The sequence below is a fragment of the Aulonocara sp. 'chitande type north' Nkhata Bay genome, linkage group LG20 (assembly GCF_057382095.1).
Source record: "Aulonocara sp. 'chitande type north' Nkhata Bay isolate Kocher_YH1m ecotype deep benthic linkage group LG20, A_spYH_male_GT1.1, whole genome shotgun sequence".
NCBI lineage: Eukaryota > Metazoa > Chordata > Actinopteri > Cichliformes > Cichlidae > Aulonocara > Aulonocara sp. 'chitande type north' Nkhata Bay.
In genome coordinates this window covers 2,443,446-2,469,619 of record NC_141363.1, presented here as the reverse complement: position 1 = coordinate 2,469,619, position 26,174 = coordinate 2,443,446, and the positions used below count along the sequence as shown (strand labels likewise).

The 26,174-nt window shown below is 42.5% G+C and overlaps 2 protein-coding genes and 2 long non-coding RNA genes across 5 annotated transcripts; 3 read left to right on the top strand and 1 right to left on the bottom strand.

Moving 5' to 3' along the window:
- The first annotated feature begins 1,605 nt into the window (after window positions 1-1,605).
- Window positions 1,606-15,191, top strand: erbb3b (erb-b2 receptor tyrosine kinase 3b). 2 transcript variants are annotated; one of them, XM_086277253.1, is made up of 28 exons: window positions 1,606-1,905; window positions 3,245-3,399; window positions 3,511-3,697; window positions 4,209-4,334; window positions 4,427-4,489; window positions 4,655-4,773; window positions 5,394-5,535; window positions 6,344-6,457; window positions 6,548-6,665; window positions 6,758-6,831; window positions 7,252-7,342; window positions 8,741-8,943; window positions 9,082-9,214; window positions 9,310-9,403; window positions 9,969-10,126; window positions 10,239-10,295; window positions 10,528-10,669; window positions 10,772-10,891; window positions 10,974-11,072; window positions 11,201-11,386; window positions 11,471-11,626; window positions 11,750-11,825; window positions 11,972-12,118; window positions 12,486-12,583; window positions 12,674-12,850; window positions 12,930-13,001; window positions 13,248-13,539; window positions 13,668-15,191. In XM_086277253.1, exons 1-28 carry the CDS (start codon window positions 1,830-1,832, stop codon window positions 14,582-14,584), a joined length of 4,392 nt encoding a protein of 1,463 aa, XP_086133379.1. In that variant the 5' UTR covers window positions 1,606-1,829; the 3' UTR covers window positions 14,585-15,191. The 2 variants fall into 2 exon arrangements, with proteins under 2 accessions (XP_086133379.1, XP_086133378.1); XM_086277252.1 differs by having other exon boundaries at window positions 10,769-10,891.
- On the bottom strand, window positions 3,522-9,716 carry LOC147304802 (uncharacterized). Its single transcript, XR_015126603.1, has 3 exons — window positions 9,597-9,716; window positions 4,250-4,304; window positions 3,522-3,690 (listed from the first exon to the last, which is right to left on the bottom strand). It is a non-coding gene; the product is annotated as an uncharacterized LOC147304802 (long non-coding RNA).
- Window positions 15,192-16,305: 1,114 nt separating the features above from the next.
- On the top strand, window positions 16,306-21,673 carry pa2g4b (proliferation-associated 2G4, b). The gene is made up of 13 exons (XM_086278018.1): window positions 16,306-16,534; window positions 17,628-17,756; window positions 17,855-17,960; window positions 18,063-18,132; window positions 18,234-18,326; window positions 18,413-18,476; window positions 18,563-18,641; window positions 18,723-18,801; window positions 18,896-19,029; window positions 19,144-19,238; window positions 20,303-20,430; window positions 20,611-20,664; window positions 20,754-21,673. The coding sequence occupies exons 1-13, from the start codon at window positions 16,447-16,449 to the stop codon at window positions 20,811-20,813; spliced, it is 1,179 nt and encodes a 392-aa protein (XP_086134144.1). The 5' UTR covers window positions 16,306-16,446; the 3' UTR covers window positions 20,814-21,673.
- Window positions 21,674-23,823: 2,150 nt separating this feature from the next.
- LOC147304799 (uncharacterized) lies at window positions 23,824-24,706 on the top strand. The gene is made up of 4 exons (XR_015126615.1): window positions 23,824-23,931; window positions 24,024-24,050; window positions 24,268-24,290; window positions 24,386-24,706. It is a non-coding gene; the product is annotated as an uncharacterized LOC147304799 (long non-coding RNA).
- The last annotated feature ends 1,468 nt before the right edge of the window (window positions 24,707-26,174 follow it).

Below are 26,174 nucleotides of genomic sequence, written 5' to 3'. Positions count from 1 at the left end.
GGGATTCCCACTCGTAACCGGGACACCTTCGCCCAGGGCACAGACACACTGGCAGCAGCCCCACAATCAATTCATCAATCTCTGAAGGGAGTGGCAACTGCAAAAGGCCACAGCAGGCACCCCTCACAGTTCCCCTTGGAAGGGACAGGGCCACCAGGGCTGACACAGAGACTGACACCATGGTGGCGTTGTGAAAGTGCCAAGCTCTGTAAATACTATAGGCAGCTATTTTTTCTTGACGGGGCAAACAGAGAAACTCTCATGTGAAAAATGAACACACACAAAAAAAAGTGCATCTGGTGACAATCTTACACTTTACACCGTTTTACTCGGCAACAGGAAAGTTTCACATTGCTGTTTATGAAACAAAACAACTGACTCAGTCTTCAAGATTTCTTCCAACAGTTTTTGGGCAATGGTGTTTTTTTCCCCCAAAGTTTTCCATTATTCAGTGACTGACTGGATTAAAGGCTCCTTATTTTATTAGAAGAAATTAGAGATTGGATCAAATGTCCAATAAACAGCGTGTAAAAATAGCCATCCATGTGCAAACGAGTCTATCCATCACAGGGCCCTGTAGCAGCTGTGAATTCGGATGCCCAAGTGTCAGACTCTGGCTCCTCCTGCTGGACAGAAAAAGAGGCTGGAGTGGGGCATTTGAGACTCCTGAGTCCAGGCAGATGAACAACAGAGACATTAATTACTGGACACATAAACCGAGCTGTGGTGTTATTTCTTGGCGTCTTTTACCATCAGGTTGTTGAGACGAACATTAAAATCCAAGTTCATCTCAATCTCACCATTCTTCCCATTTCCTGCACATGGATGCTTGCAAACAAACTGCGGATTGTTCGGCTCTCCCTCCCTGCCGCATTCAAAAATAAGATTAACAGTACATCTGTCAGAAGCGGTTAATGATTTCCATCCATTAGTGGCCCGTTTTCACCCGCAGCTCCGTGTTCAGGAATCTTGTCTGCTCCGAGGCCATTTTCTCAAATTAAGCATGTTCTTGTTTTGGGTTCAGAAGTCACTTGACTGTCTGACAATGTGGCCATTGTGGCAGGCTGCTCCACACGCATCAAAGAGGTGATTAACCAGTTGACAGGGCTGCGGGGACAATACTGCTCTTTACGGGGGAAACAGTGCGGCCACTCAGAGCGCTGGGCTCTTACTGGGTGGGGGACCGAAACGCTGCTTCCACTGCTGACAGCATGAAACAAAAATAACTGGTGTTCAAACTGCTGCACACGGCAAATATTCACATCCAAAATCAGCTATTTGCTGCACTGAACGACCTGTACTTGTCTGTCTCACTGGCTCGTATGTCATTCAGCTTTTTTTGTTATTATAATGTTTTAGGTGGGGGTGTTTGTAACGTTTTAAGATTTCTGTCAGTGCTATTGAGTCTGTCGTTTCTCGAGGGCTTCATAAATTTAGCAGAATTCTTTGCTTTAGTGTAACAACCGAGGCTTCAGCTCGAAATGACGGACAAACCGCTGATTGGTCGGGATGTTGGCCAATCACACGTCCCCATCTGGGAGGGAAATTCCCTCATCACAATAAACTACAACTTGTTCACTGTTTTCAGTTTTGCAAGTAGTCTGAGGGATGTTTGCGCTCTTATTAGGTGGTTTGAAGGAGTTGCACTTGTCCTTCACTTTGACTTGATCTGATTTTCCCTTTAATAGACACTTTTTTTTACTTTTATACCCCCATTACTGTATATTCTTTAGTCGATTTTTTCCCCCTGAAATACATATTGGCTCTTCGGAGGACTACCTAAACCGCTTTGATATGCAGAGATCTCCGTGAACAGGCTGGACATCAGCATGGAGCAGTGGCGAGTCATTTTACTGGGAGTGATTTTGTCTTGGAGGCTTCGAACATCATCCCAAACGCATGAAGGTGAGGACGTGATTCTATATCTGAAATCCTTTCTTAGTTTGGTTCTCGTGAAATTTAGACAATACCGAAATTACCAGACAAATTATAGCAATAGAATAGAATTAACTGTACTTAAAGATGTCTAGTATAAACTGATAAACCTCAGCCTCTCTTTGTTTGGTTCACAGCAGACCACTCTTTCTTAAAAGCTTTTTTATTGTTATGATCCAGGCCCTTGCAGTGCACTTTAAAAATCTGCAGAGAACAGCAAAGGTTCACTTTAAGAACTTCTATTTACCATTAACTGATTGTCACGCTGTCAGTAAATTCTTTCTGATAAAATTTAATGTGGTTTTCTGCAGTTACAACGACATTAATGTGCAATCTTTGCCAACATTCAGATCTCCCTTTGCGATAGCTGTCAGACAATCACACTGTTTTTCTTTCCTGTCAGGAGCTTTTGTTTACTTACTAATTTCCGATCACTGAGCCCTTTCATGAATGTGCTATGCTTCATATAAATACAAAATATTAACAAATAATTTAAGTACTAATGCCTGTTTTTGAGTTATCCCAAGTATGAGTTAAATATTATTGAGTCCTCCCAGATTAGCTGAATATTTCAGGGCCAGTGTTTGCTTAAAATTGCCGTGTATGAATATAAGTGTGCATTAGGCAACAGTCCTTTGTCAGCATGTAACTTTCCATTGTTATTATGCAGCAGTCTTCAGGGTCCTATAGCTGTGTGTTATGTGTTCATAACGAAGACAAGAGATATGACTCGTGTTGAGCGAGTGCTGCAGGTGGCTAACATTTGCACATTAAAGGACCAGTTCCTCAGTTTTTTTGCTGGGCACTCAGAGATGGTGTGTATGTCACCTTCCGTTCACGATATTTCCCTTCCCTCTGCCAGAGAGTCCCGTTCACACACGGCCCATTGTCTTTTGGTATGATCTCAGCAATGCGCGGCTTGCAGACGCACATGCACACGCATACACAGAAGCACTGTCTGTCACTGCAGCACTCATCACTCACTGAGACACACTGTCCACATTTATAGCTTTACAACAACGAAGCACTTTATCTGAGGGAAAATTAAAAAAAGAAAAAGTCACTCTCTCTTCTGACCCCCCTGACCTCCTCTTCATCAGCCCCAGGCCTGGACTGCTCCATGTAAGCGGGTAACAGCCTGCCTGTTTCTCTCTGCTTCACATCAAAATCTGTAGCCAGCACAGGCATGAACACAGCACCAGGGAGAGTCACCAACCCTATAAATACCACAGACACAACACAGCCCACAGTACTCACTTTCCCAGTGTTATTTACGTTCATTTTCATCTTTATTCCCTGTCTGTGTTAGAAGTGTGTCCAGGGACGCAGAATGGACTCAGTTCCACAGGCTCTCAGGAGAACCAGTACAATCTGATTAGAAACCGGTATTATGGCTGTGAGATTGTAATGGGAAACCTGGAGATCACACAGATTGAGAGTAACTGGGACTTCTCCTTCCTCAAGGTAAATGTCATGTTTCCTTACTCTCCAGTCGTTACATTTGGAAAAAGCGTTAAAAAGTGGAGAGCATATTGGAGAAGTAGCCTCTTATATTAATGGTCTTCTTCACTCTAGAGAATCCGTGAGGTGACTGGCTATGTCCTTATTGCTATGAACCACTTTCAAGAGATTCCTCTGGGCCAACTGCGCGTCATCAGAGGAAACAGCCTGTATGAAAGACGTTTTGCTCTATCGATCTTCCTCAACTACCCCAAGGACGGCTCCAACGGCCTACAGCAGCTGGGACTCGCAAACCTGACGGGTTAGACGAACAACAGAAAAACAGATATTAGAGAAAGAAAACGTTCAATGTTTGTTCTGTAAAAGAAAATGCTTTCTGAAACCCAAGGCGTTTGTGACAGTGGGGAGTGGTGCATTACATAAAATGGAACAATTAAACTCAACATCTCAGGTCAAGCCTGGTCCTACTGGAAGTCCCTTCCATCACATACAGCTGTGGTCAGAAGTTTACATCCACTCAAGATAGGCATGAATGTCATGGGAACTGGTGCTGCATAAATAAAACTGAAATGAAATGACCTGAGAGATCATTCCTTTTACCTTGTTCCAAATTCTGCATCTTTTATTGGTTTTATTGTCTAATTCTTTCAAACTTTTTTAGTATTTTCTTGGAGGCTTAAAAAACCCCATGAAAAAAATTATCCTCATACTGTTTTTTAAAGTGTATATTTTGATTCGCCTCTGATCCTGATATATCTGCTGAACCGTTTTCTCTGTCTAGCTTGCGTTATGTTTCACTAATGTTTTCACAGAGATTCTGGAGGGAGGGGTGCAGATTATCAATAACAAATACCTGAGTTATGGTCCCTGGATCTTCTGGCAGGATATTGTCCGGGACAGCAGCGCTCCTATTGATATCAAATACAATGGAAAGAAAGGTCACTACTGGTCTGCTATACGTATTCCAATTCATCTCTAAATCATCTCTTTTTATAAGAAGCACTTATCTTTCTATGTCTCTCTTTTTTAGGCCCATGCCATAAATCTTGCGGAGATTATTGCTGGGGACCAAACGAAAAGCAATGCCAGATCTGTGAGCGCCCACGTTTTGTTTTTCCTTTGCCTCCTCTTCACTTCACCTCATTATATCTCTTCAAAGCTACACAGAAATACCCGGAGACAGACACGCACACAAAGATCCAACACGCATACACATTTATGTGACTTCTGATGAACTCGTCTCTCCTGTGTGTTTTAGTGACTAAGACGGTGTGCGCTCCACAGTGTAACAGCCGCTGCTTTGGCACAAGCCCGAGGGACTGCTGTCACATAGAGTGTGCAGCAGGATGTAAAGGCCCCCAAGATGTGGACTGTTTTGTAAGTGAATTATCTTTTTGTCTTTGGAGAGGTTTGCTGATGAAACAAGAAAATGGCTTTATTTTTATTTTATTTTTTGTTAATTGCATGGAGGATTTAAGTCTAAATTCCTGTGTCTCATGCTGGGAATATTTCCTTACTTCCTGGGCCCAATTCTAAATCTTGAACAGGTTTTCCAGAGTTTAAGGGAAACTAATCCTTTGTTTCCTTTGTTCTTCTGTGGTATGGATGCTCAGTCTGCCTTTAATTGTTGCCATGTGATGTAGCTTGTAAATACAATAGTTCATGCAAGCACATTCTTGTACTGGAGTTTATATTCATGCTTGTGGCTCGCACAACCTTACTTTGATGAAATTAGGTTTAACATCAAGTTAAATTTGGAAGTAGTTGCACATAATATAACAGCATGCCATAAAAAAATTATCCACAGTATTCAAAAACAAAATTCTTGACCTCTTGGTGACATTAGAAGAAAAGTAATTTATAACCAAAATCTGTATGATTCAGCCTCTGCGGGCCATGAATGTCTTTTGAATTGTGATGTACTTCAGCAGCTTCACCTTTGGGCTTTTAGTATTTCATTTTGATTCTCTTCTTTCTGTGTGTGTGTTCCTGTAAAGGCATGTCGTCATTTCAATGACTCCGGAGCCTGTGTGCCGCAGTGTCCCCGGGCTCTGATCTATAACAAGCAGACATTTCAAATGGAAACCAACCCTAATGCCAAATACCAATACGGATCCATCTGTGTGTCTCAGTGCCCCAGTGAGTGGCCTGCATGTGTTTACAAGTCTAAAAGTTTTCTTGTTACTTTTTCTCTTTCAGTTCTAAGGTTTTAAGCTTCAGGTTGTAATGATAAAAATCATCTGGTCCATGACAGGCTAACAACAACCTCACATTAACAACAACACATGACATATTACACTGTGCCAAAATGCACAAGCAGCATGTGAAAAATAAAGTGCACTCTTTCTGTTTCCAAAAGGATAAAGAGAAAAAAGATTAAGGAAGGATTAATTAATTCACTGCCATTAATTAGTCATTAGCAAGCATGACCACATTTATGAAAACTAGGCCACTTGTAAGGCCACTTCCAAACAAGTCAATCATTCTACGACGAGAAAGATTATTCACAAGTGGAAAACTTTCAGCTCCCCGGGAGTTTGGCGACCTTTTCATATACTACACACTGAGCCTGTTCATGAAGCTGCAGTCAGCACTGATATATAGTATCAGATCTAACATAATGCTAGTTAATGTTAAAGGGTAAGACAGAAAATGTAACAAAGCCAAAAACTAAACACAACATGGGACAGGTACAGCAACTCTAACCAGGAAACAGAGGTTTTCAGGTGTTGTGTTGGATCTGGTGTGTTCATGTGTGTCCCATATTGTCAGGGAGGAGTCCAGGGTGGATAGGAGACATAGAGAATAGAGCAAAGCTGGTAAAAGCTGGTGGTAGGCTTTAAGAATGTTAGAGTCGTATCGTGAATCGTTTTATTTTATTTGCTCCTCTGCATGTGTATAATAAAACATATTCCCTGTGTTTTTCTTTTCTTCCTCCTCCTCACAGCTCATTTTGTGGTGGATGGTAGCTCCTGCGTGAGCGCCTGTCCGTCAGACAAGATGGAGGTGGAGAAAGAAGGCCAGAGGAAGTGTGAGCTCTGCAGCGGACTTTGCCCAAAAGGTTGAAATGAATACAAATGCGATTTTTCACTTCTTCCACCAAGATTATATCTCAGTAGTCAGATGTGATTGTTTCTGGTCATCCCTTTAGTGTGTGAAGGCACTGGTGCTGAAGACAGGCAGACTGTGGACTCGAGCAACATCAACAGCTTCATCAACTGCACCAAGATTCAGGGCAGCCTTCACTTCCTGGTCACGGGGATTATGGGGTAACTGTCAGTATGTATGAGTAAAGCGTCTCAGGGTATGGTGCCGTACACTTGGTATGTTTATAGTATTTTTCTGTCTTTTATCTTCACAGAGATGATTTTAGAAACATCCCACCACTGGATGCCAAAAAGCTGGAAGTGTTCCGCACAGTCAGGGAAATAACAGGTGTGCTTACGTGTTAACAGTTGACCGCTTTTTATATTAAATTTCACAATCAAGTATGCATGTTTCCTGCCTGGACCTGTAGTGCTATTCATCCATGTTTGGTGTGAGCTGCCTTTGGAAATACTGGTTGCAAAGATGTCTCCTTTCTCTCGATTATCAAAGCATAATCATGTTTGATTTGGGGTAAACTATCCATTTAAACTTCTGTGAGGTGACAGTCACAATTAACATTAAACCGCTTGCTTTTCTTGTCACATATGAGGCTGTCTTCTATCCCTTGATAACGCACACAAAGGTTGTATCCATCAAATGATATATGCTCTCCTTTGGGGGAAAACAAATATCCAAATTATCTGCGATGTGTTATGCACAGTGTCATTTTCTATCATCCTTAATATAATCACTGTGTTTTATTCTCAGACTTTTTAAACGTCCAGTCCTGGCCCAAAGAGCTGAATGACCTGTCTGTTTTTTCGAGCCTCACTACCATTCAAGGGAGGACGCTCTACAAGTAAGACTAGACTGCAGATTATACCGTGCACGTGTCAGTGAGAGGCCAGAGCAGGATGCTTTTATCACAACAGCTGATGGATTCAAATGTGTGATTTGGCGTTATGGGCTGGGTCATTTGACCGAGCATTTTGAGTTTCATGCCCTTTTGTATTATGATGTTCCTGTTTGTAAAATTTAAGCTTTAGTCAGTTCTGTTGATATTGAGTTCTAATTCAGAATCAGAATCAGAATACTTTATTAATCCCGAAGGGAATTAGGGATTAAATTAGGGACTAAATAGGGAATTAGAAATTCCCTATTTAGCTCTCCTCTGTCTAGGTTCTTCCCATGTCTGTGTCTTCCCCACTATGTTGGCTTTGGTGTCCTGTCTTCAGTGTGTGAGTCTGTCCAGTCCCCTGTGTTTAAGTCTCCCTCACCCTTTATATGTTTCATTGATGTCTTTGTCTCCCGTCATCTCCCCCATTTGTCATGTATACTCTCCTTGTGTCTCTCTCCTCTGTGTCCCTCTCTGTGTGTCTGTGTTAATGTGCATGTGTCCCTCACCTGTTTACGTGTCCTCCCCATGTTCTGCTTCATGTCTCCCCTGTCTGTCATGTGTATCCATGTATGTTTCTGCAGCCAGTGGTGTCTAGTTTCCTCTTTCTCGTGTCCACTATGGTTATGTTTTCCTCTCTCTCGCCGTCTGGTGTCAAGCTTGGGTGTTCCAGTTAACGTCTCCAAGTTTCCTGTTTTATTTTGAAAGTCTTGTGTTCCATGTTCAGTGTGTTTAGTTTTGCTTCACCTGTGGCATCATGCTCATTTGTATCAGCTGTGTTCCCCTGCGTTTCCATTTCCCTCATCATCCTCGTGTGTATTTCTGTGCTCTGCTGTCATTCAATCTTTGTCAGGTTGCCTGTTATGTTGTGCCCCGGATAATCTTAGCTTTCTAAAACAGAGTTTGACTAAGAATTATAAAATTGACTTTTTATTAAGTATGACCCAAAATGAGGGACTAACTATGTTTGTGTGTAAGGGAAATATATTACTCTTAAACCATGCAGGCATTCGTCTTACTCAGACTAATATCTATCTATAGGACTGTCTGTTGAATTACTCATTTATTTATAAGGCTCCAGATCACAACACCAATTGCCTCAAGGCACTTTATATTGTAAGGTAAAGACTACAAACAAAGAAAGCCTCAGCTACCAGATGAACCCTGTGAGTAAGCACTTGGCAACAGTGGGAAGGAAAAACTCCTTTTTAAGGGGAAGAAACCTTCAACAGGTTCATTGTGAGACTGAATGCATTACCTAACTACTTGGAACTACAACATAATCTGTTACAGACAATCTGATGTTTTTCCATTTGAATCATCCTTTTCTCCCCTCTTCATCCTCCAACCCTCCAACGAAAGCCATTTTTCTCTGACGGTCATGCGCGTCCCCACTCTTACCTCACTGGGTCTGCGCTCTCTGAAAGAAATCAGTGACGGCAGCATGTACATCATTCTGAACAGCAATCTCTGCTACCACCACACTGTAAACTGGACGAAGCTGTTCAGGGGCCGCCGAGTTCGAGGCAACAACCTCAGCAACAACAAGCCATTGGCAGAGTGTGGTGAGCTGATGGACTAACAGATAACCTTCACTATATTCTAAATGTTATATTTTGAGCATATTAAACTCAGAATTCACTATTGTGTTGTATGTTGTAAGCAAGTAATCAGTGCTGTTCTTACACAGTTTTGTGATGTAGTTGCAGAAGGCCACGTGTGTGATCCGCTATGTTCAGATGCAGGATGCTGGGGCCCAGGGCCTGAACAGTGTCTTTCCTGTAGGAACTACAGTCGAGACGGCACATGTGTGCACAGCTGTAATTTTTACAACGGGTCAGTGGTTGTGAGTTTACATTCTCGTGATTCATGTGTGTATGTTGAACGTATATGTAATATTTTGTTTGGCTTCTTGGATAATATTCCTGCAGGGCACCAAGGGAATTTGCAGGTCCTGATGGCGAGTGTACCGCCTGTCACCCAGAATGCAAGACTCAGAGTGGGAAAGTCACCTGCACTGGACTGGTAATCACTAGCTTTGATAATCCAGTGACACTGTAGCCCAGTAGTTTATATTTATGATTATTTACATAAAATAGATAAGCAGTAAATTTGTTAAAATCAAGATGAAACAAGAAAGGTACTTAGAGACTCTCTACTTCCACTCTACACATTACCAGTGTCAGGTTGGTTGGTTTATACCAAATTCAAATCCTACCATCCGAATGTCGTAGCAGAGATCAGCACTCATTAGACCAGGCAATCTTCTTTTGAATCTTCTATTGTCCAATTTTGATGACAATTGCAGCCTCGGTTTCTTGTTCTCAGCTGACAGGAGTGGCACCTGGTGCGGTCTTCTGCTGCTGTAGTGCATTCAGGAATGCTCTTCTGCATACTTCTAAACAAACATGTGATTATTGTATTTTTTTTTTCTTTATTTTCGTATACATTGTATTCTTATAGGGCTTTGTGATACCTCGTATATTGGTGGCATCACTGTTGTGGTTCATTTCTGGTTCATTGTCACTCTAGCAGAGTTTATCTCACATAGTCTCTATTTATGATCCTCCTTTCTCTCTCTCATTGGTAGGGTTCAGATGACTGCGTGGCTTGTGCCAGTTTTCAAGATGGTCCTTTCTGCATGTCCTCTTGTCCCACTGGGATAAATGATGGACAGAAGGGACTCATTTTCAAATACCCCGACAGGAAGGGTCATTGTCAACCGTGTCACCACAACTGCACACAGGGGTGAGACTGGACTTAAAAAAGTCTATATGCCCACGTTTCCCCAAAGTGAAGTGTCCCAATTAGGTTGTTGAATCTCTGCATAATAAAGAAAACTTTGTCTTTCATTTTTCAGATGCATTGGCCCAGGATTAATGGACTGTTTAGAGACAGCCAGACTGGCAGTTAGTAGGTTAGTGTTTCCTCCTGCTGGTGAACATAAGTACACTGCAATTTGTATTGCAGTGTACTGCAAATCTAAATCACAAATCATTCCACTGTTATAACAAAAAAAATATTTGAACTCGAAAACTTTATTTCTAAAAGGGTAATTTTCAGTTTCCCCAAACGTAAGCTGGGTTATCATGACATAAAATCTTTTCTTTTTAGCTGATGTGCTCACTCTGTTATTTCTCTCTCTGCAGTGGTCAGATCACAGGCATAGCCTTGGGTGTCCCAGCTGGCTTAATCTTCTGCCTGGTGTTATTTTTCCTGGGCATGCTTTACCACAGAGGACTTGCCATCCGTCGCAAGAGGGCTATGAGGAGGTACCTGGAGAGCGGAGAGGTGAGACTTTACAAAACACCCAACTATATCTTCTGGACTGATTTAACTGCATTTGCTATGATGATGAAAATCCCCTTGGAATAACTGGTCTGTTTGTAGCAGAGCTTTGAGCTGCTGGATCCTGGAGAGAAAGGCACCAAGGTTCATGCCCGCCTTCTGAGGCCCTCAGAGCTGAAAAAAGTCAAAGCCCTTGGCGTGGGTGTTTTTGGCACTGTGCACAAGGTACTAATTGGCCTGGATTTGTTAGACTTTCACTGATTATCCACAGATTTGTGTGCAGCTCTACATTTAATTTGTTTTTAAGGGCTTTTGGACTCCAGAAGGAGAGACGGTAAAAATACCCGTGGCCATTAAGACAATCCAGGATAGCTCAGGCCGACAGACTTTCACTGAGATTACTGATGTGAGTCTCCTCTGAAATAAGGTTTAACATCACACACAGAAGTTAATGTAAAGATTGAATGCCTGTCTTTTATCATATGCCAAAAGATGCCCAGTAATCACATTATCATTGCATTGTTTGTTGTGTAGCATATGCTCTCCATGGGCAGCTTGGACCACCCTTACATCGTTAGGCTGCTGGGCATCTGCCCAGGTGCCAGTCTGCAACTGGTGACCCAGCTCAGTTCACAAGGTTCGCTGCTGGAGCACATCAGGCAAAAGAAGAACAGCCTGGATCCCCAGCTCCTGCTCAACTGGTGTGTGCAGATTGCAAAGGTGAGGACAGTTTTTTTTAATTTGCTTTTCCATGCAAATATATTAATAATCTGTGACTACAAGGACTACACATCTGTTTCTCAGGGCATGTACTATCTGGAAGAGCACTGCATGGTCCACAGGAATCTGGCTGCACGCAACATCTTACTGAAAAATGACTATCAGGTCCAGATCTCCGACTACGGCGTAGCAGACCTCCTTTACCCTGATGACAAGAAATACGTCTACACAGACACAAAGGTTGTTGTGAGTCATTGAGCTTGCGATACACACTGAATTGTTAAACAGCTTTTATTGTCTCTTCCAGTAATGCAATCAAACACAAACCAATTTGAGTGTCTGCATTTTTTTCTGTTTATTCAGACGCCAATAAAATGGATGGCACTCGAAAGCATCTTGTTTCGAAGATATACTCATCAGAGTGACGTCTGGAGTTATGGTAAGAGGATGTCAGTGTGTGTGTGTGTGTGTGTGTGTGTGTGTCTGTTTGTGGTGTATGCACTAATAAATTAACCTTCCTCTTGAAACGTCACTGTCTGTGAATTTTGGCGTGGAGCATTTAAATTGTCCTCTTTTCCTGGACAGGGGTGACAGTGTGGGAGATGATGTCATTTGGGGCAGAGCCATATGCATCCGTGTCACCTCAGGAAGTGCCGGGTCTGCTGGAGAAGGGCGAACGTCTGTCACAGCCCCACATCTGCACTATAGACGTGTACATGGTCATGGTGAAATGTTAGTCAAAACATTAGCCTCTCTCTCTCTCTCACATACTCGCACACACATATATCTCAGGAAGTAGAGCAGACTATTTCAGTCTCCATGTCGAAGTATCCCAGCGCAAGATAGTGAACCCTGAATTACCCATGATGCAACTGAAGTGTAAGAGTGTGCAGGGATGTTAAACAAGGTGCTTAGATATAAAAAAAATAATAAGAGTGCTTGTATGAATGTGTGTGATTGGCTTGTAGTAAAAAGTGTTTTGAGTAATCAAGTTAAGTGATTAAAGTAGAAGAGAACTATATTTACCATTTATTCAGGTATTATTCACAAATACATTCTGATACATGATAAAAATTGGTGTTTTTCTTGTTATGTTTAGGCTGGATGATTGATGAAAACATAAGGCCCACCTTCAAAGAACTGGCCAGTGACTTCACTCGCATGGCGAGGGACCCACCGAGATACCTTGTCATCAAGGTGAGACTATGATGGCTACTCATTTTACAACTTTTAGTTCTGAAATATAGTCTTTAATCTTAGTGCCTGTTATTCCTGATTACCCTGCAGCTGGAAGGAGAAGAACCTGTCCCAGATGCAACCCATCGAAGGGAGTCAGAGCGAGGACTTCTGGATCCAGGTTTAGAAGACCAAGATGAGGAGGGACTGGAGGAAGGTTTGGCTACACCTCCTCTTCAGAACTCGCCGTCGTGGAGTGTTTCTCGTTCTCGGATTAATTCATGCAGGGTAAAGAAGGACATCCTGGATTTCTGCACTGTTGTTACAGGATAATTGCAGAATCAGCACACCAATTTTTTTTTTGCAGAGTGGCTCATATCAGCCTGGAAATATAGGATACCTGCCAATGACCACGAGCCCAGCAGACAGCTTCCGCCAGGTTTTTACAAAAACAAACTTTCACACGAATAAATGCAAAGACACATTCCTGATTTCTGATTTGCTCAAAGTTGATATGATTAGCTTCATTTCCAAAGAACTTCACTTTGAATGAGTATGTTACTGGTGTCACGGCCAGCAGGTCAACAAGATATACCTACCTACCTGCACTCCTACATACCTTCATACCTCTCTCCCTCCTCAGGAAGTAACAAACTATCCATCCCTCTTTGCTTTTCTGTCCCAGCTGTGGTTTCACAGGTCTCGTCTGAGCTCAGTCCGGACTCTGCCTGAGAGGTTAGAGGTCAGGGGGAGTGGCAGAGAGGCAGAGGTGCATGAAGAAGGCTTACGGACGGCGAGTCTTCACAGGGCCAGGATTGGCTCAGAGAGGAGTAATCGTCGTGTACCGATCAGCCAACAGAGAAAACTTTCAACAGCCTCCAGTCCACCCTCGTACAAGGTGTGGACGGCAGAGGAGGAGGAGGAGGTGGACAGCTATGGCTATGTCCTACCTGGCTCACCTAGTACACCAGAAAGAGGTAAATTATGAGCAGTAAAATAGGAACAGTGCCTTGTTGTTTTGTTACATTTTGGTTCAAATAGTTAAATCATGTATTTAACCAAAGCGTCTTTCCTAATCTTCTTCCTTCTTTGCACCCTATCACAGTTCAAATCTCCAGAATTTCTCATTCTGGCCAAAGAAACTCAAGGCCTCTTTTCATGGTGATAAATCCCACCCAGGAATATGAAATCATGAACACAGAGGAGAGCACTCCTCCTCGTTTGGCCAGCAGCGTTTCAAGACAGGAAGACGACCCCACTGTGGGGATTTGCTGCAAAACCCCACCCTTACCCTCCCCAACATTCATGGCTCTGTTACCCATAGAGGACATAGCACACGAAGAAACTCTGCCACCAGACTCAGCTGTAAGGAGGAATCCACTTCATGAGGCTTGTGAAGGAACTGCAGAAGAGCGAATAAACTCTGCAGAGAAACAGCCGCTCACTAGTGACTTCACTAGTGACTTCACTAGTGATATCAGAGCTGTGGATGACCCAGGAGAGCCAGCCCAAGGGAATGGCAGGTATGAATACATGGACATCAGGCACTCTGACTCTACAGAACGAGATGAATCATCACAAGAGAGACGTGGGAGTCAAACATCTGCAAAGAGTGCAGCAGAAGAACAGGAAATACACCAAACAGTGGAGGTGTTGAAAAAGGAGCACAAAGAGGAAGAGGAAAAGGAGGAAACCCAGAACACAAACAACAAAGCCACTCTAAGCAGTACGGCCATGCCCAGGCCAGATGTGCTGAAAGGTGGAGGAGAAAAGGTGGAGGAGTATGAGGAGATGAACAGATTTGGGGTGGTGCCCAGCAGATGTAAGGAAACAGAATACCAGAACCTCCCAGTAAAGGGGAGGGTTATTTGTGAGGAGATGGGCAGTGGCAGGTGTACAGAGATTGGGGAATACATCAAGGTGTGCGCTGGTGTGGGGGAACCTGCAAGCAACACATCATTCGACAACCCAGACTACTGGCACAGCAGGCTGTTCCTCAAACCAGATGCTGTGCGCACCTAATAATGCGGCCAGGGACAGAGTCACAGAAACTGCTGCAGTTGCTGTCATAAATGTGGGCTGTTTCATATTCATGTTCACCTTTTTTTTTCAATTTTTTATGGGTTCTTTTCAGGAAGAAGAAGAATATTTAAAATATTTTTGATTCTTACTTCTTTATTCGGTGAATAATAATTCATGAAAACCAACTGTGAGATGGTACAAAGCCAACAAACTGGAGGGTGTCCTCAAACATGTATTAAGTGACCTTCGTATCACAGTGAATGCAGTAACATGAGATGATTCCCTACGGTACTCCTTATAGTAACATGAATTATTATATAAATTCAAGTGACTAGTTTGCAGCTATCCTACCATTTGTCATCTATATGTGAACAGAAGCATTTTTTTACATTATGTTGACATTTTTATAATAAAACAATAAAACGTTGTTTTTGTGGTTGTTTTATTTTTTTATTTATTTTATTGCTCAGTCATTCAATAAAATGACAGAGTTAAAGAGACTGTACTCTATAGATTTACCGGGGACACGTAAGAAAACGTAAAAGGCAAGAGACGGCACTGGTGACGCGCTCGCGCTACTTTTATTTCAGATGCAGATCAGAGATGACGGAAGTGAGAGTCAACGGTCACATTTTTCCGCTTTTGTTCAAGTAGCGAGAGAAACCGTGAAACTAATGGGCATATTTCATTTCCACCGTATTTTTCAGAGCCTGCTTTTCTTGAAATAAAAAATGTAAATCTTAACTTTATTCCTCAGATAAACTTTTTTCTTAATGTGTATTCGTGTGTGTAGATAGATAGATAGATAGATAGATAGATAGATAGATAGATAGATAGATAGATAGATAGATAGATAGATAGATAGATAGATAGATAGATAGATAGATAGATAGATAGATAGAGACTAAAGGCAGCCAACATCCAAAGAAGAGCTTTGAATATCCTTCAAGAACCCTGAAAAATTATTTCTGAAGACTATTTAAAGAAATTATATGAAGAGAGTTCAAGCTGTGTTGAAGAATAACAGTGGTCATACCAAATGTTTACTTTCAAGCGCTGAAAGTTCTGTATATTATTCTGTATATTAATAAGAATAGACATCTGACTATTTTACAGAATAGACTATATAAACATATTTAAAATTAAAGGAATTTGAAATGTACATTGTTCCTTGGTTTAGTGTCTGGAAGAGAGTCCTGTCTCAGTCAATTATAGAGGATGTGAGAGGGCGGGTGTGTGTGTTTAGGGCACGGATGGCTTGGGGATAGAAGCTCCTCTTGAGTCTCTCTGTCCTTGCCCGGATGATGCGGAACCTTCTACCAGATTGCAGAAGTTGGAACAGTTTGTTGCCAGGATGGGACGGGTCCTTCAGTATCTGCGCTGCTCTAGTCCGGCATTTCCCACTTTCTTAGCAAAATGTGAAAAAAATATAAAGTATTGTGCATGTACCAATTAAACCTGTATATATCAGAGTAGTTATATCTCCCAATTTAAATCCCTCTTATGAGCTAATTATCATGTTATTACAATGTTATTAGGGTGCAGTAAAGTAAAAGTGAACAAATATTATGTTAAAAAAAACGAATAAAATATGAACAAAAAAACCCCAAAAAAGTTAAATGTAAAGCTAACGAACAAGCTAGTAAATTTGGCAAAACCGCCAACCATCGGCCAATGCACCGAGCTGGAAGTGAACTATCTTGACTGCAGAGTGTGTCTTTGGCAGCAGGCGGGATCTGCTGATCGTGCGCTGTCGGCCGGAGTCGGGCGGGCCGGTGTGCAGAGCAGCGTGGTCCGTCCTGAGCCTGACTGAGACCCGCGGGGGGAAAAGTTACTCTCGAGTTCGCGGACACACTGCCAACATGTCTGGAGATGATGAGACGCAGGAGCAAACCATCGCCGATGACTTGGTGGTTACCAAGTACAAGATGGGCGCCGAGATTGCAAACCGTAAGTAAATACATCGCTAACGAGGCGTTTTGATCTCTTACAAGTACCAGAGCCGTGCCTGATGTTAGCTAGCAGTGCCAGCTAGTCATATGCAGGCAGCAGCTATGCCATGTGCCGCAGCAGTGCATCGATAACAAGAAGATCACATTAGGAAGCGGGGGCTTTTTTTAAATAAACAAATAAAATACGGGTTTTATGATCATTTACGCCTAGATTTCTTTTCAAAGCTATCCGCACACGTTTAGCGCCATGTAGCTGTCACAGCAGCACACCGGTAAGCTAGGAAGCTATGTGGCTGGGCTAGCTGGCTATCAGGCGTTAGCTAGCTGTAACTGCTAACGTTAACAGATAACAATGGCAAGTACAAATGACACGCAAGGGTTCAAAATAAGGCAGCTCACATTTAAACGCATGTGTGCAGTGAATTCAGATCCGTACAAATTAAGTTTAATTTAACTTTGCTGGTGACCTGATTGACTAATACGATGTAATTAAAGGTAATAACTGGCGTAAGCAGAGACCGTTTAAACCGACTTTCTCTGTGGCACTATTAATTGTGCTTTAATTCTAGGCTGCCTGTCAGACATTAACATTTATCAACATACCTGATGTTGGAAAAAAAAGAAGAAAAAAGCATTTGTTCACGATCCTTTTTTTAATACAGAGACTGGGTGTTTTTCATCCCCAGCCCTTCTCTGTATGATGCACGAGATCACATGATATGCTGGTCCTTTACATCAGTGGCAGCATGTCCTTATTATGATTTATGTATGATAAGCTGATCTTGATTTAAGACACCTAATTCACTCTCGTCAATGCGCAGATTTGGGCAGACCCACAGCTGTCAGGCAGTCTGTCAAACGTTAATCTCACAGCAAATGTGAAATGGGTTTATCTGTGCCCTCTGATGACAAGAGGAGCACTGTCTCTCCTGCTAATTCTAAACGTTTGGTGGGCCTAAACAGCTGATTGACCCAGGATTAATCAGCAATTAAAGTTATGATGAAAAGAGTATTTCAGGCACTTGTCTGCCGTCTGTTATTTAAACACCATATTAACCAGTTTAATGGCTCTCTTATCTCTTGCCCTGCAGAAGCTCTGAAGGCTGTAGTAGAGGCAGCTAAAACTGGCGTCTCCGTGCTCAGCCTGTGCGAAAAGGGAGATGCCTTCATTGTGGCAGAAACTGGAAAGATCTTCAAGAGGGAAAAGGAAATGAAGAAAGGTATTTTTTTTCTTTCTCTTGCTCTTTCTTTCTTTTGGGCTTTTCATTATTCGCCAATCTGACTCAGCACTCCCTCATTCACTCTCTTTCCTTCCCAGGTATCGCTTTTCCTACATGCGTTTCTGTTAACAACTGCGTGTGCCATTTCTCCCCTCTGAAGAGTGATCCTGAAGTCATACTGAAGGATGGCGATCTTGTCAAAATGTAAGCTTCTGATTTTATGCTCCCCATCCTACGGCAAGGTGGGAAAAAAGCACTGAAAACATAAACTAAGCCGAAATGTAACCACCTCCTGTTTGCGTGCAGTGATCTCGGTGTGCACGTCGACGGCTTCATCTCAAACGTGGCTCACAGCTTCATTGTCGGCGTGACCAAGGTATGAGGAATACACCCGCCCTGTAGCAATCAAATGCTTGATTTCCTCCAATAATCCCAATAGGTCTTTAGGTCTTTAACTTACCTCTCGTGTCTCTGCAGGACAACCCACTGACAGGACGTAAGGCGGACGTCATTAAGGCAGCTCACCTCTGTGCTGAAGCCGCTCTCCGCCTCGTCAAGCCAGGAAACCAGGTAAAGCTCTCCCACTGACCAGATCTGTGTGACCAGATAGCCGTTTAGACCTCTTCTCATAATCTCCGCTGTTTGTTTTTCATCAGAACACGCAGGTCACGGAAGCCTGGAACAAGATTGCAAAGTCATTCAAGTGCTCCCCCATTGAGGGTGAGTGTTTGTGAACACTCTTTGGTTTCGGTTTCTAGATGTGATTTTGGGCCACTTGACTCATTTTAGTTTTTGAATGTCCGCAGGCATGCTCTCTCATCAGCTCAAACAGCACGTAATCGACGGGGAGAAAACGATCATCCAGAATCCATCGGACCAGCAAAAGTGAGTTCTGTCAGCTGGTGCGTATAGTGGTCGATGTGTAGTCTTTGACCAGTAGCTCACCTCGTTGTGTGGTATTTGCAGAAAGGACCACGAGAAGGCCGAGTTTGAGGTGCATGAAGTATACGCAGTGGATGTGCTCGTCAGCACCGGAGAGGGAAAGGTGAGAAGGATTGAAGTGTATGGTCAACTGTTTAGTTTGGGGGGTTTTTTTCCGCTCAGTATGAAGAATTTGTTAATTTATTTATTTAAATAAGGCAAAGGATGGAGGTCAAAGGACCACAGTTTACAAACGAGACCCCAACAAGGTGTACGGCTTGAAGATGAAGACGTCTCGGACATTCTTCAGCGAGATGGAGAGACGCTTCGATACCATGCCTTTCACTCTGAGGTAGCATCTTTTAACCCCAGTTTAGAGATTTCTTGTATTTCTGCCTTTTCATTTTATTATTACAGAAATTGGTTTGCACCTTCATCCACTTATTTTTCTTTCCATTGTCTTCAGAGCGTTTGAGGATGAAGCAAAGGCCAGGTTGGGGGTGGTGGAGTGTGCCAAACATGAGCTGGTGCAGCCCTTCACTGTACTGCAAGAGAAAGAGGGTGAGCACCACTGTGTATTTAGGAGTGAGCGTGCACTATAAGTGGTCGGTCGACGTGTTCAGCGACGACACGTGAAAACATGCAGCTGTTATTTGTTTAGCCTGATTGGGTTCATGTCTTATTCTGACCCAGTATCATAATAATCCAGTCAGAATTCCTGGTATTTCAAAGGGGTGTGCAACTTTTTTCTTGCAAACTTAGCACTAGCAATACGTCTCTAATCCAACACGTAATAAAAACTTGCTGTTGCAGTTAAAGTAAATGATAACATTTTTAAAAAGAGACATAAATGGAGAGACAAAAAGTGGAAGGACTTGCTTTGGAGGTAGGCATAGACGAGCATGAGTGTTGACTGTGCAGCCCTTCTTGCAGCAGTCGGGCCCTCCACTTCACGGCCTTCACCGTTACATGTCTGAGTGCAGCGGGAGAAACTGAGGTCCAGGTGGCTGCATACTGGCTGGTCAGCTCCGAGTGATAGACTCTCTGCAGTATAGGGACAACAGGCCATAGTTTAACAGTCTTTTAGTGTGTTAGGTAAAGGAAGCCTTGTTATGACTTTTAAGTTTCTCTGCATAGATCTTGTTGACCGATTTTGCCCGTCTCCACAATAGTTCTCCCACCTCCATCTCATCCTGTCACTGTCATCCTTCTGTCCCGCCAACCCTCCTCCCTCACTACATCTATGAATATTCTCTGTGATCTTCGCTCCTGTTCGTCCCAACCATGTCAGCCTTGCCTCTCTCACTTTGCCTCCAAATTGCTCGACCTAAGCTGATCTAATCACATCTAATCCTGCCCGTCTCGATCACGTCCAATGAAAGTCTCAGCATCCACCTCCAGTTCAGCCTCCTGTCTTTTTGTTAGTGCCACCATCTCCAAACCGTATCGGTCTCACTATCATCTTGTAAGCCGTCCCTTTCACTCTTCTGTCGCACATCAAAAATGAAAAAAAAAAACAACCTTCTTTGGCCACTAGATGTCTCTGTTGACAAACAATGATGGAAAAACAGGAACTGTGGAGGTGTCTACTACTACTTCTATAACTGTGAACCCTCTGTGTTCAGGCGAGTTCGTTGCCCAGTTTAAGTTCACCGTGCTGCTCATGGCCAACGGACCTCTGCGGATCACCAACAGCCTCTTTGAGCCAGAACTCTACAAGTCTGAGCACGAGGTGGAGGACCCAGAGCTGAAGGTAATACATGGTTTTAATACACAGTCCTCCTCCTGAGGACGATTAGACTAATGGGACTGCTGTGTCTCGCCTGTTAGCTGACTTCGCACTTGCAAAACCATTATGTGTTGATGTATTTAATGCTGTAGCTCATCGGGTTGTGAAAGTCATATTTGTCTACTCCTCCCTCTCCCACTAAAGGCTTTACTTCAAAGCTCAGCCAGCCGTAAGACTCAGAAGAAGAAGAAAAAGAAGGTGAGATCCAGGACGCTGTGATTCTGTATCTCACTTTAATGCTGTTGACAAGTTTCTGCTCTAACGTCGATCCTTTCTTTTTAAAAAAGGCTTCAAAGACAGTGGAGAATGCAACAGGACAGCCGATGGAGACCGAGGCCGCAGAATAAATCGATGCTCCAATAAATTGTGACAGACATGATCCAAAGAACAGACGTCACGAATCCTTCTGTCCCAGCTGTGTGAGGCACTTGTGGGCAAACTGCTGCAAATACCTCTGAGTCTAACTGATGTCAGTTTGGGATGATGCTGCTCCTTAAATCTGTCACTCCCACTAGAACACACTCTCTCATACAAAACACACACTTATATCTCTAGTAAATTTTACTGCCTTTGAGACATCCTTATTCTCTTAACAGTGGTCTGCTACCAGAGAGGATATTTTGGTCAAGGGCATATTCTCACTGGAAAATGCCACCATTTGACTGACCTTGAGCCTTCCATTCATTCTCCAACTGTAGTGAAAGATGTGGAAAATAAAAAGAGTTCGACCGAGCAGCCAAGGATGGCGACTGCACAGCACTGCGTCAGTGTAATTGTGTGACATTAAGATATGAGGTCTTTGAAGTGAAGCCACGCCTCTGTCATGAGTTTAACTTGTCGTGGGCATAAATGTGGACGTCTGTCCCGATTCATCACATCATCCCCCATCGTTCAGTTTAATTGCAGCATTTATACCGCTCTTGCTTGGTTTGTGCTCCACTGTACGCTCGTAAGCCTCTGCTATAAGTTACTCCTAACAGTTTCTAAAGTCAACATTTAGGACCTCCCACATCTAACCAGTAAAAACAAATTGATTTCTTTTCCTCGGTTGTGGATGGTCTTAACTCCTGCCAAGGGTTCACCACTGAGTCTGACAGTCTGTGTTTACATAAGAAGTCCATACCTGTTAAATATATGGATGCTTTTGTAAAACAAATCCCACTTTTAGAGACTATTTTTGGAAACATTAAAAAACCACCTGACATCATTTGTGTGCGTTCTGTTTTGGTGTATTCATGAATAAAAGATTGTTCTTACATTTTAAGAAGGTTAATGGACAACCGCTCTGAGTAGTTCTGCTCATTATTCCATCTTCTTTATCGAGGGTCTGATCCCAGAGGGTTGGGACGCGAGCCACTGGCCATGCTGGAGGATCGGGATTAAATTACGCCCACATGATTGAGAGATCTTGTGTTTGGTTCACAGTAGCTGCATGAAAAAGTTGAGGGAACAATTTAATCACATTTAATTTTGATGGATCAAATATACAAGCTGAATATCTTTACTGGTATATATTGTGTAATTTGTCGAGAGAATCTCCACGTCTTTGAGGGCTGGATTCAAAGTCACTCCTATAATGATGCTCAGGAGTGTGTGGCCCCATGTGCCTGTGTGCACTATGTTAACACCTAGATATGCTCCTCTTGAGACAGCAGATGGTGTCCTGGGCCTTATGTCCTAGACTTGGATCTGAATATGTGAACTTCCAGTGACTTCGTCATCCAAGAACTGTGAGGCTGGGTCTTACCCTATACCAGGAGGATTACTGCGACTGGAACAACAGAAGCCTGAGTTTGGTACAGATTAGCATGTGGACGTTTGTGCAACCTTCCAAGGATGCCTTTTCACACTATCACCCTCTGACCCTCTACCAAACTGGTCATGCTTGATGATGTCGCAGGCAGACTCTTTCATGCCTGTCACACATCCTCAAGTGTTTCATATGTGAAGTGAACGGGCAGTTCTGGTGACTCCATAGTGCTGGGGTCCGGGCACAGAACTCCTATGCCTCTTCATGGAGTATACACACACTACCCTCCAGTTATTTATTGCAATTCAAGTCGTTCAAGTCCACTGATAGCTTAAAATGGTACAAAGGTAAGTGGTGAACTGCCAGAGGTTAAAAAAGGTAATGTTACCCAAAATTGAAAATGTACAATTCAGAATTATACAAAAAGGCCTTTTTCAGGTAACACAAAATAGGATAACAATGTAAAGCTGTTCTGCAGCAATGGAGTTTGATAAAGCCTTGAAGGCTGGTGCTACAAATTCCTGCAGGGGTTCCACATTTTCTGGATTTCTTACAAACCCCCTCTGTCTGCATAAAACTCTGTGAAAAACACTGCGGTACCTCGTGATCAGTTGAACAGTATTGTACTGCAGAAATTAGTGTGTTGCTACAGAATTGGCAAGAAAAAGGCAATTAACAATGGAAGAGAGACAGACCATCATGACACTTACAAATGTAGGTCTTTCCTGCAGAGAAATTGCAAAGAAAGTCAACGTGTCAATGAGTACAGTTTCCTTTACCATCAAAAGTCACTCAGAAACTGGGGCAAACTGACAGAGGAAGAGGTCTGGCAAACCCAAAACCACAAATGAATCAGAGGACAAGTTTCTGAGAGTTAACAGCTTCCGTGATATGTTATCGAGCTGGTTTGGGATGAACTGAACACGTTTATGGCAGCTTCAGCTGTTATATCTGCCAAAGGTGGCTACTTTGATGAGTCAAAAGTTTAGATTACACTTTGGTTTATAAATTTATTCCATGATATCGTTTTTCAGTCCAGTTGCTTATTTGTGCTATACTTTCATTTCAGAGTGCAATGAGACATTAAACTCCATAATTTTCAATTAAAAAATGGAAAGATTGGGGTGTTCTAAAACTTTTGACCGGTGTAAGTAGCCCACTGGAGGTCATTTTGAAGAGATCTGGCAGTACACCTGTTCCTCCATGTACAAAGGAGCAGATACAGATCCATTTGATCGATCTGCAGGAGAAAGAACAAACCTTCCAGTGACTGCACATAAAAATCTGTAAATCCTCAAGAATGAGATCTCCATACTGGATCAACCAAGGCAAGGTTTTCCAATGATGCCTACCAGCGCAATAAAGCAGCAGGTTGTAGGAGGAAAATATGCTACTGTTGGGAAAGACGGAGGAGAAAAGGGGGAAGGTACGTTCAGTGGCAGAGAGTTTAAATGTAGGAATATCGTGGACGGGTGGAGAGGTGGGAGTGAGTCTATTATAAGTAAGATTTGATGCGATCTCTCGCACATGCGCGGTGTGTAAGTATTATTTAAAAATAAATGGTCCAATAATAAAATCATTTGAAGAGCGTTGCCATCTTGAAAACTCAATTTCCCACGTCTCGCTGGCGTCCATTGAGAATGACGTAGGAGGCCATATAAATCGGACGTCTCAACGTTATGACGTCCTTCGTGGAGACGATTCCTTAGCGATCGGTGAGTGGGAATAGTCGGTGTAAGAATCCAAGTTAATCGTCTTAATATGAAATCAATCGAAAGTATCCGTAACATTTTCTTTCTGTTTGCAGCGTCCCCTCGTCGACATGAGAGCTAAGGTTGGTGTTTGGTGTCTCTGTGTGGGATAAATACGCTTCCCAGCGGGGCTACATTTGTTAGCTAGTCAGCGAGCTTGTGCAGTTTGACGGTTAGCATAGCCATCAGAATTTAAAGTCCTGCTTAAACAGATGTTGGCAGCTGCAGCCCATTATGAAATATTTTGGCCAATTTCTATGAATGTGTTATAGCTAATTGAACATTGTCTCTTTTCCGTAGTGGCGAAAGAAGCGCATGCGCAGGTAAGAGTTATCCCTTTTGCATTCACACCCGTTTATATATTTACTTTTTTATAGCACCTGAAGTGTGACTGAACTTTGTGACGTCTTCTGTACAGGCTGAAGCGCAAAAGGAGAAAGATGAGGCAGAGGTCCAAGTGAACCGTGCTCTCCGCCATGGCTGTGACGTCACATGCCGACAACAACGGGATGGGTGAGCACAGCTGGAGACCCAGGACCCTCCCAAGTCAAGTCTGAGACCTGGAGCATCCACTTCTACCAGAGGCAGCAGCTGCCGGCTCACGCTTGGAGCTGTGATTGAACATCTGCTGGACGACAGCTTTTCCTCTGGGACATTCTGAACTCTTTGTTCTTAACTCCTCAGCTTTTGTCATATGTTTTTGTTTATACTGTGATTAAAGGTTTTGGTTAAAAAAGAAGACTTGAATAATGTTCTTTCTTTATATTTAAGCAATCTTTTCAAAGGGGAACTAAGTCAGTAAACCTATAAACTGCACTGACTGATCAACCTGTAGTATTCAAGTACAGTATGGCAAGGCATCTTAATACCATATGACCTCCTTACTAATGTTTCATACTTTGGAGCATTGCTTGTGCATTTTAAGGTTTGGGACCGGCATTAAAAGTGGGAACGAAGTGTGCTAGGTTCACATCTACCCCCCTTTTTATATAGACATTTTCCTTATTAGATTTTGCCAAATAGAAACCTTCAAACTGAGAACATTTAAAAAAAAAAAAAAAAAAAGAAGCTAAAATCCAGCCTGAACTTAACCATATGAGAATGGTGGGGGTTAAGATAATGTAGGTAAAAAGAGGTTATATATAGAAAGTGGTGGGATTTTTCTAGTGCTTGGGCAAATTTATCAAAAATTTAAATTTCTTTGTAAATATGTCTGTCATCACTCTTTAAAACCTGAGGATCCTGTATATATGTGTTTGTCTATGAATAACAAGACAACTGATCTAACAAAGATATTTGAATTTTATCTCCTCTAATTCTAATATTTTCACGAGTAAGAGAAATAAGTCACTTGCAGTTAGATATTAATATCCTCACTTAGTGGTTCTAAAGCTATGACATAAGAGAGGTGGCGCTCAGAATGCAGAATGGAAATGTATGGAAGATTTTGCAACAGCAAAGACAGGGACAGAAGTACAACTCTGGAAATTATTTTAAAACCTTATTGAAGCAAAATAGATTTTAAACAACTGAAAGGCTTTTTAAAAGATGTGACACGTGACTCTGTACATGCACTTTTTACCCAGTGGCCACTGAAATAAGTGCCTGGGGATGTTCAAGATGATGAGGGCCGTGCTTCTAGAATGACTTTCTTCTCAGTTTTGCAGTTCAGATCATGTGGCAGGTCCATATCTAGGGACCTGACTTGCTTACAGACAGGCCTGTAATGCAAAGCTACAGATAAATAAAATAGAAAGTAAATCATTTTAGATGCTGTCCAGAAACCATGATTTAAGTGGGTGTGTGAATGTTTTAACCTTTAGACAAAGCTGACTCAAAGGACAAGCTTGTGAAATATGTCTGTAATGTTTTTACCCTTGAAGCCGGTCCATCAATTCATTCTCTCCTTGGCTACAAGGTGAAGTATAATGAGGCCATTGCTGGAGAATGCAAATGACAATAGTATGGAGTAAATGTAATTGGAGAAGCACTCACTGCTTACAGTCCTGATCACAAAATTGTAGGGAGGTAAAGCTCTTTCCCCCAATAAAGATGAGATTTGACGACCATATTGATGAGGTTTGTTCTGAGTTTTTCCAAGGGTAGCCCTGGTAGCTGTATAAGCACTCCCACTGTTGATGCACGCTCTGTCATTTTGTTTGTAACAGATCTGAAATATGACAGAAACCACTCAGCTCACAGTAGAG

Coding starts and splice junctions, on each gene's coding strand:
- pa2g4b (XM_086278018.1), top strand. CDS start 16,447: ATGTCTGGAGATGATGAGACGCAGGAGCAAACCATCGCCGATGACTTG. Junction 18,802..18,895: donor TCAGCACCGGAGAGGGAAAG/GTGAGAAGGATT, acceptor TATTTAAATAAG/GCAAAGGATGGAGGTCAAAG. Junction 19,030..19,143: donor ACCATGCCTTTCACTCTGAG/GTAGCATCTTTT, acceptor CATTGTCTTCAG/AGCGTTTGAGGATGAAGCAA.
- erbb3b (XM_086277252.1), top strand. CDS start 1,830: ATGGAGCAGTGGCGAGTCATTTTACTGGGAGTGATTTTGTCTTGGAGG. Junction 1,906..3,244: donor ATCATCCCAAACGCATGAAG/GTGAGGACGTGA, acceptor TGTCTGTGTTAG/AAGTGTGTCCAGGGACGCAG. Junction 6,666..6,757: donor CTGGTCACGGGGATTATGGG/GTAACTGTCAGT, acceptor TTATCTTCACAG/AGATGATTTTAGAAACATCC.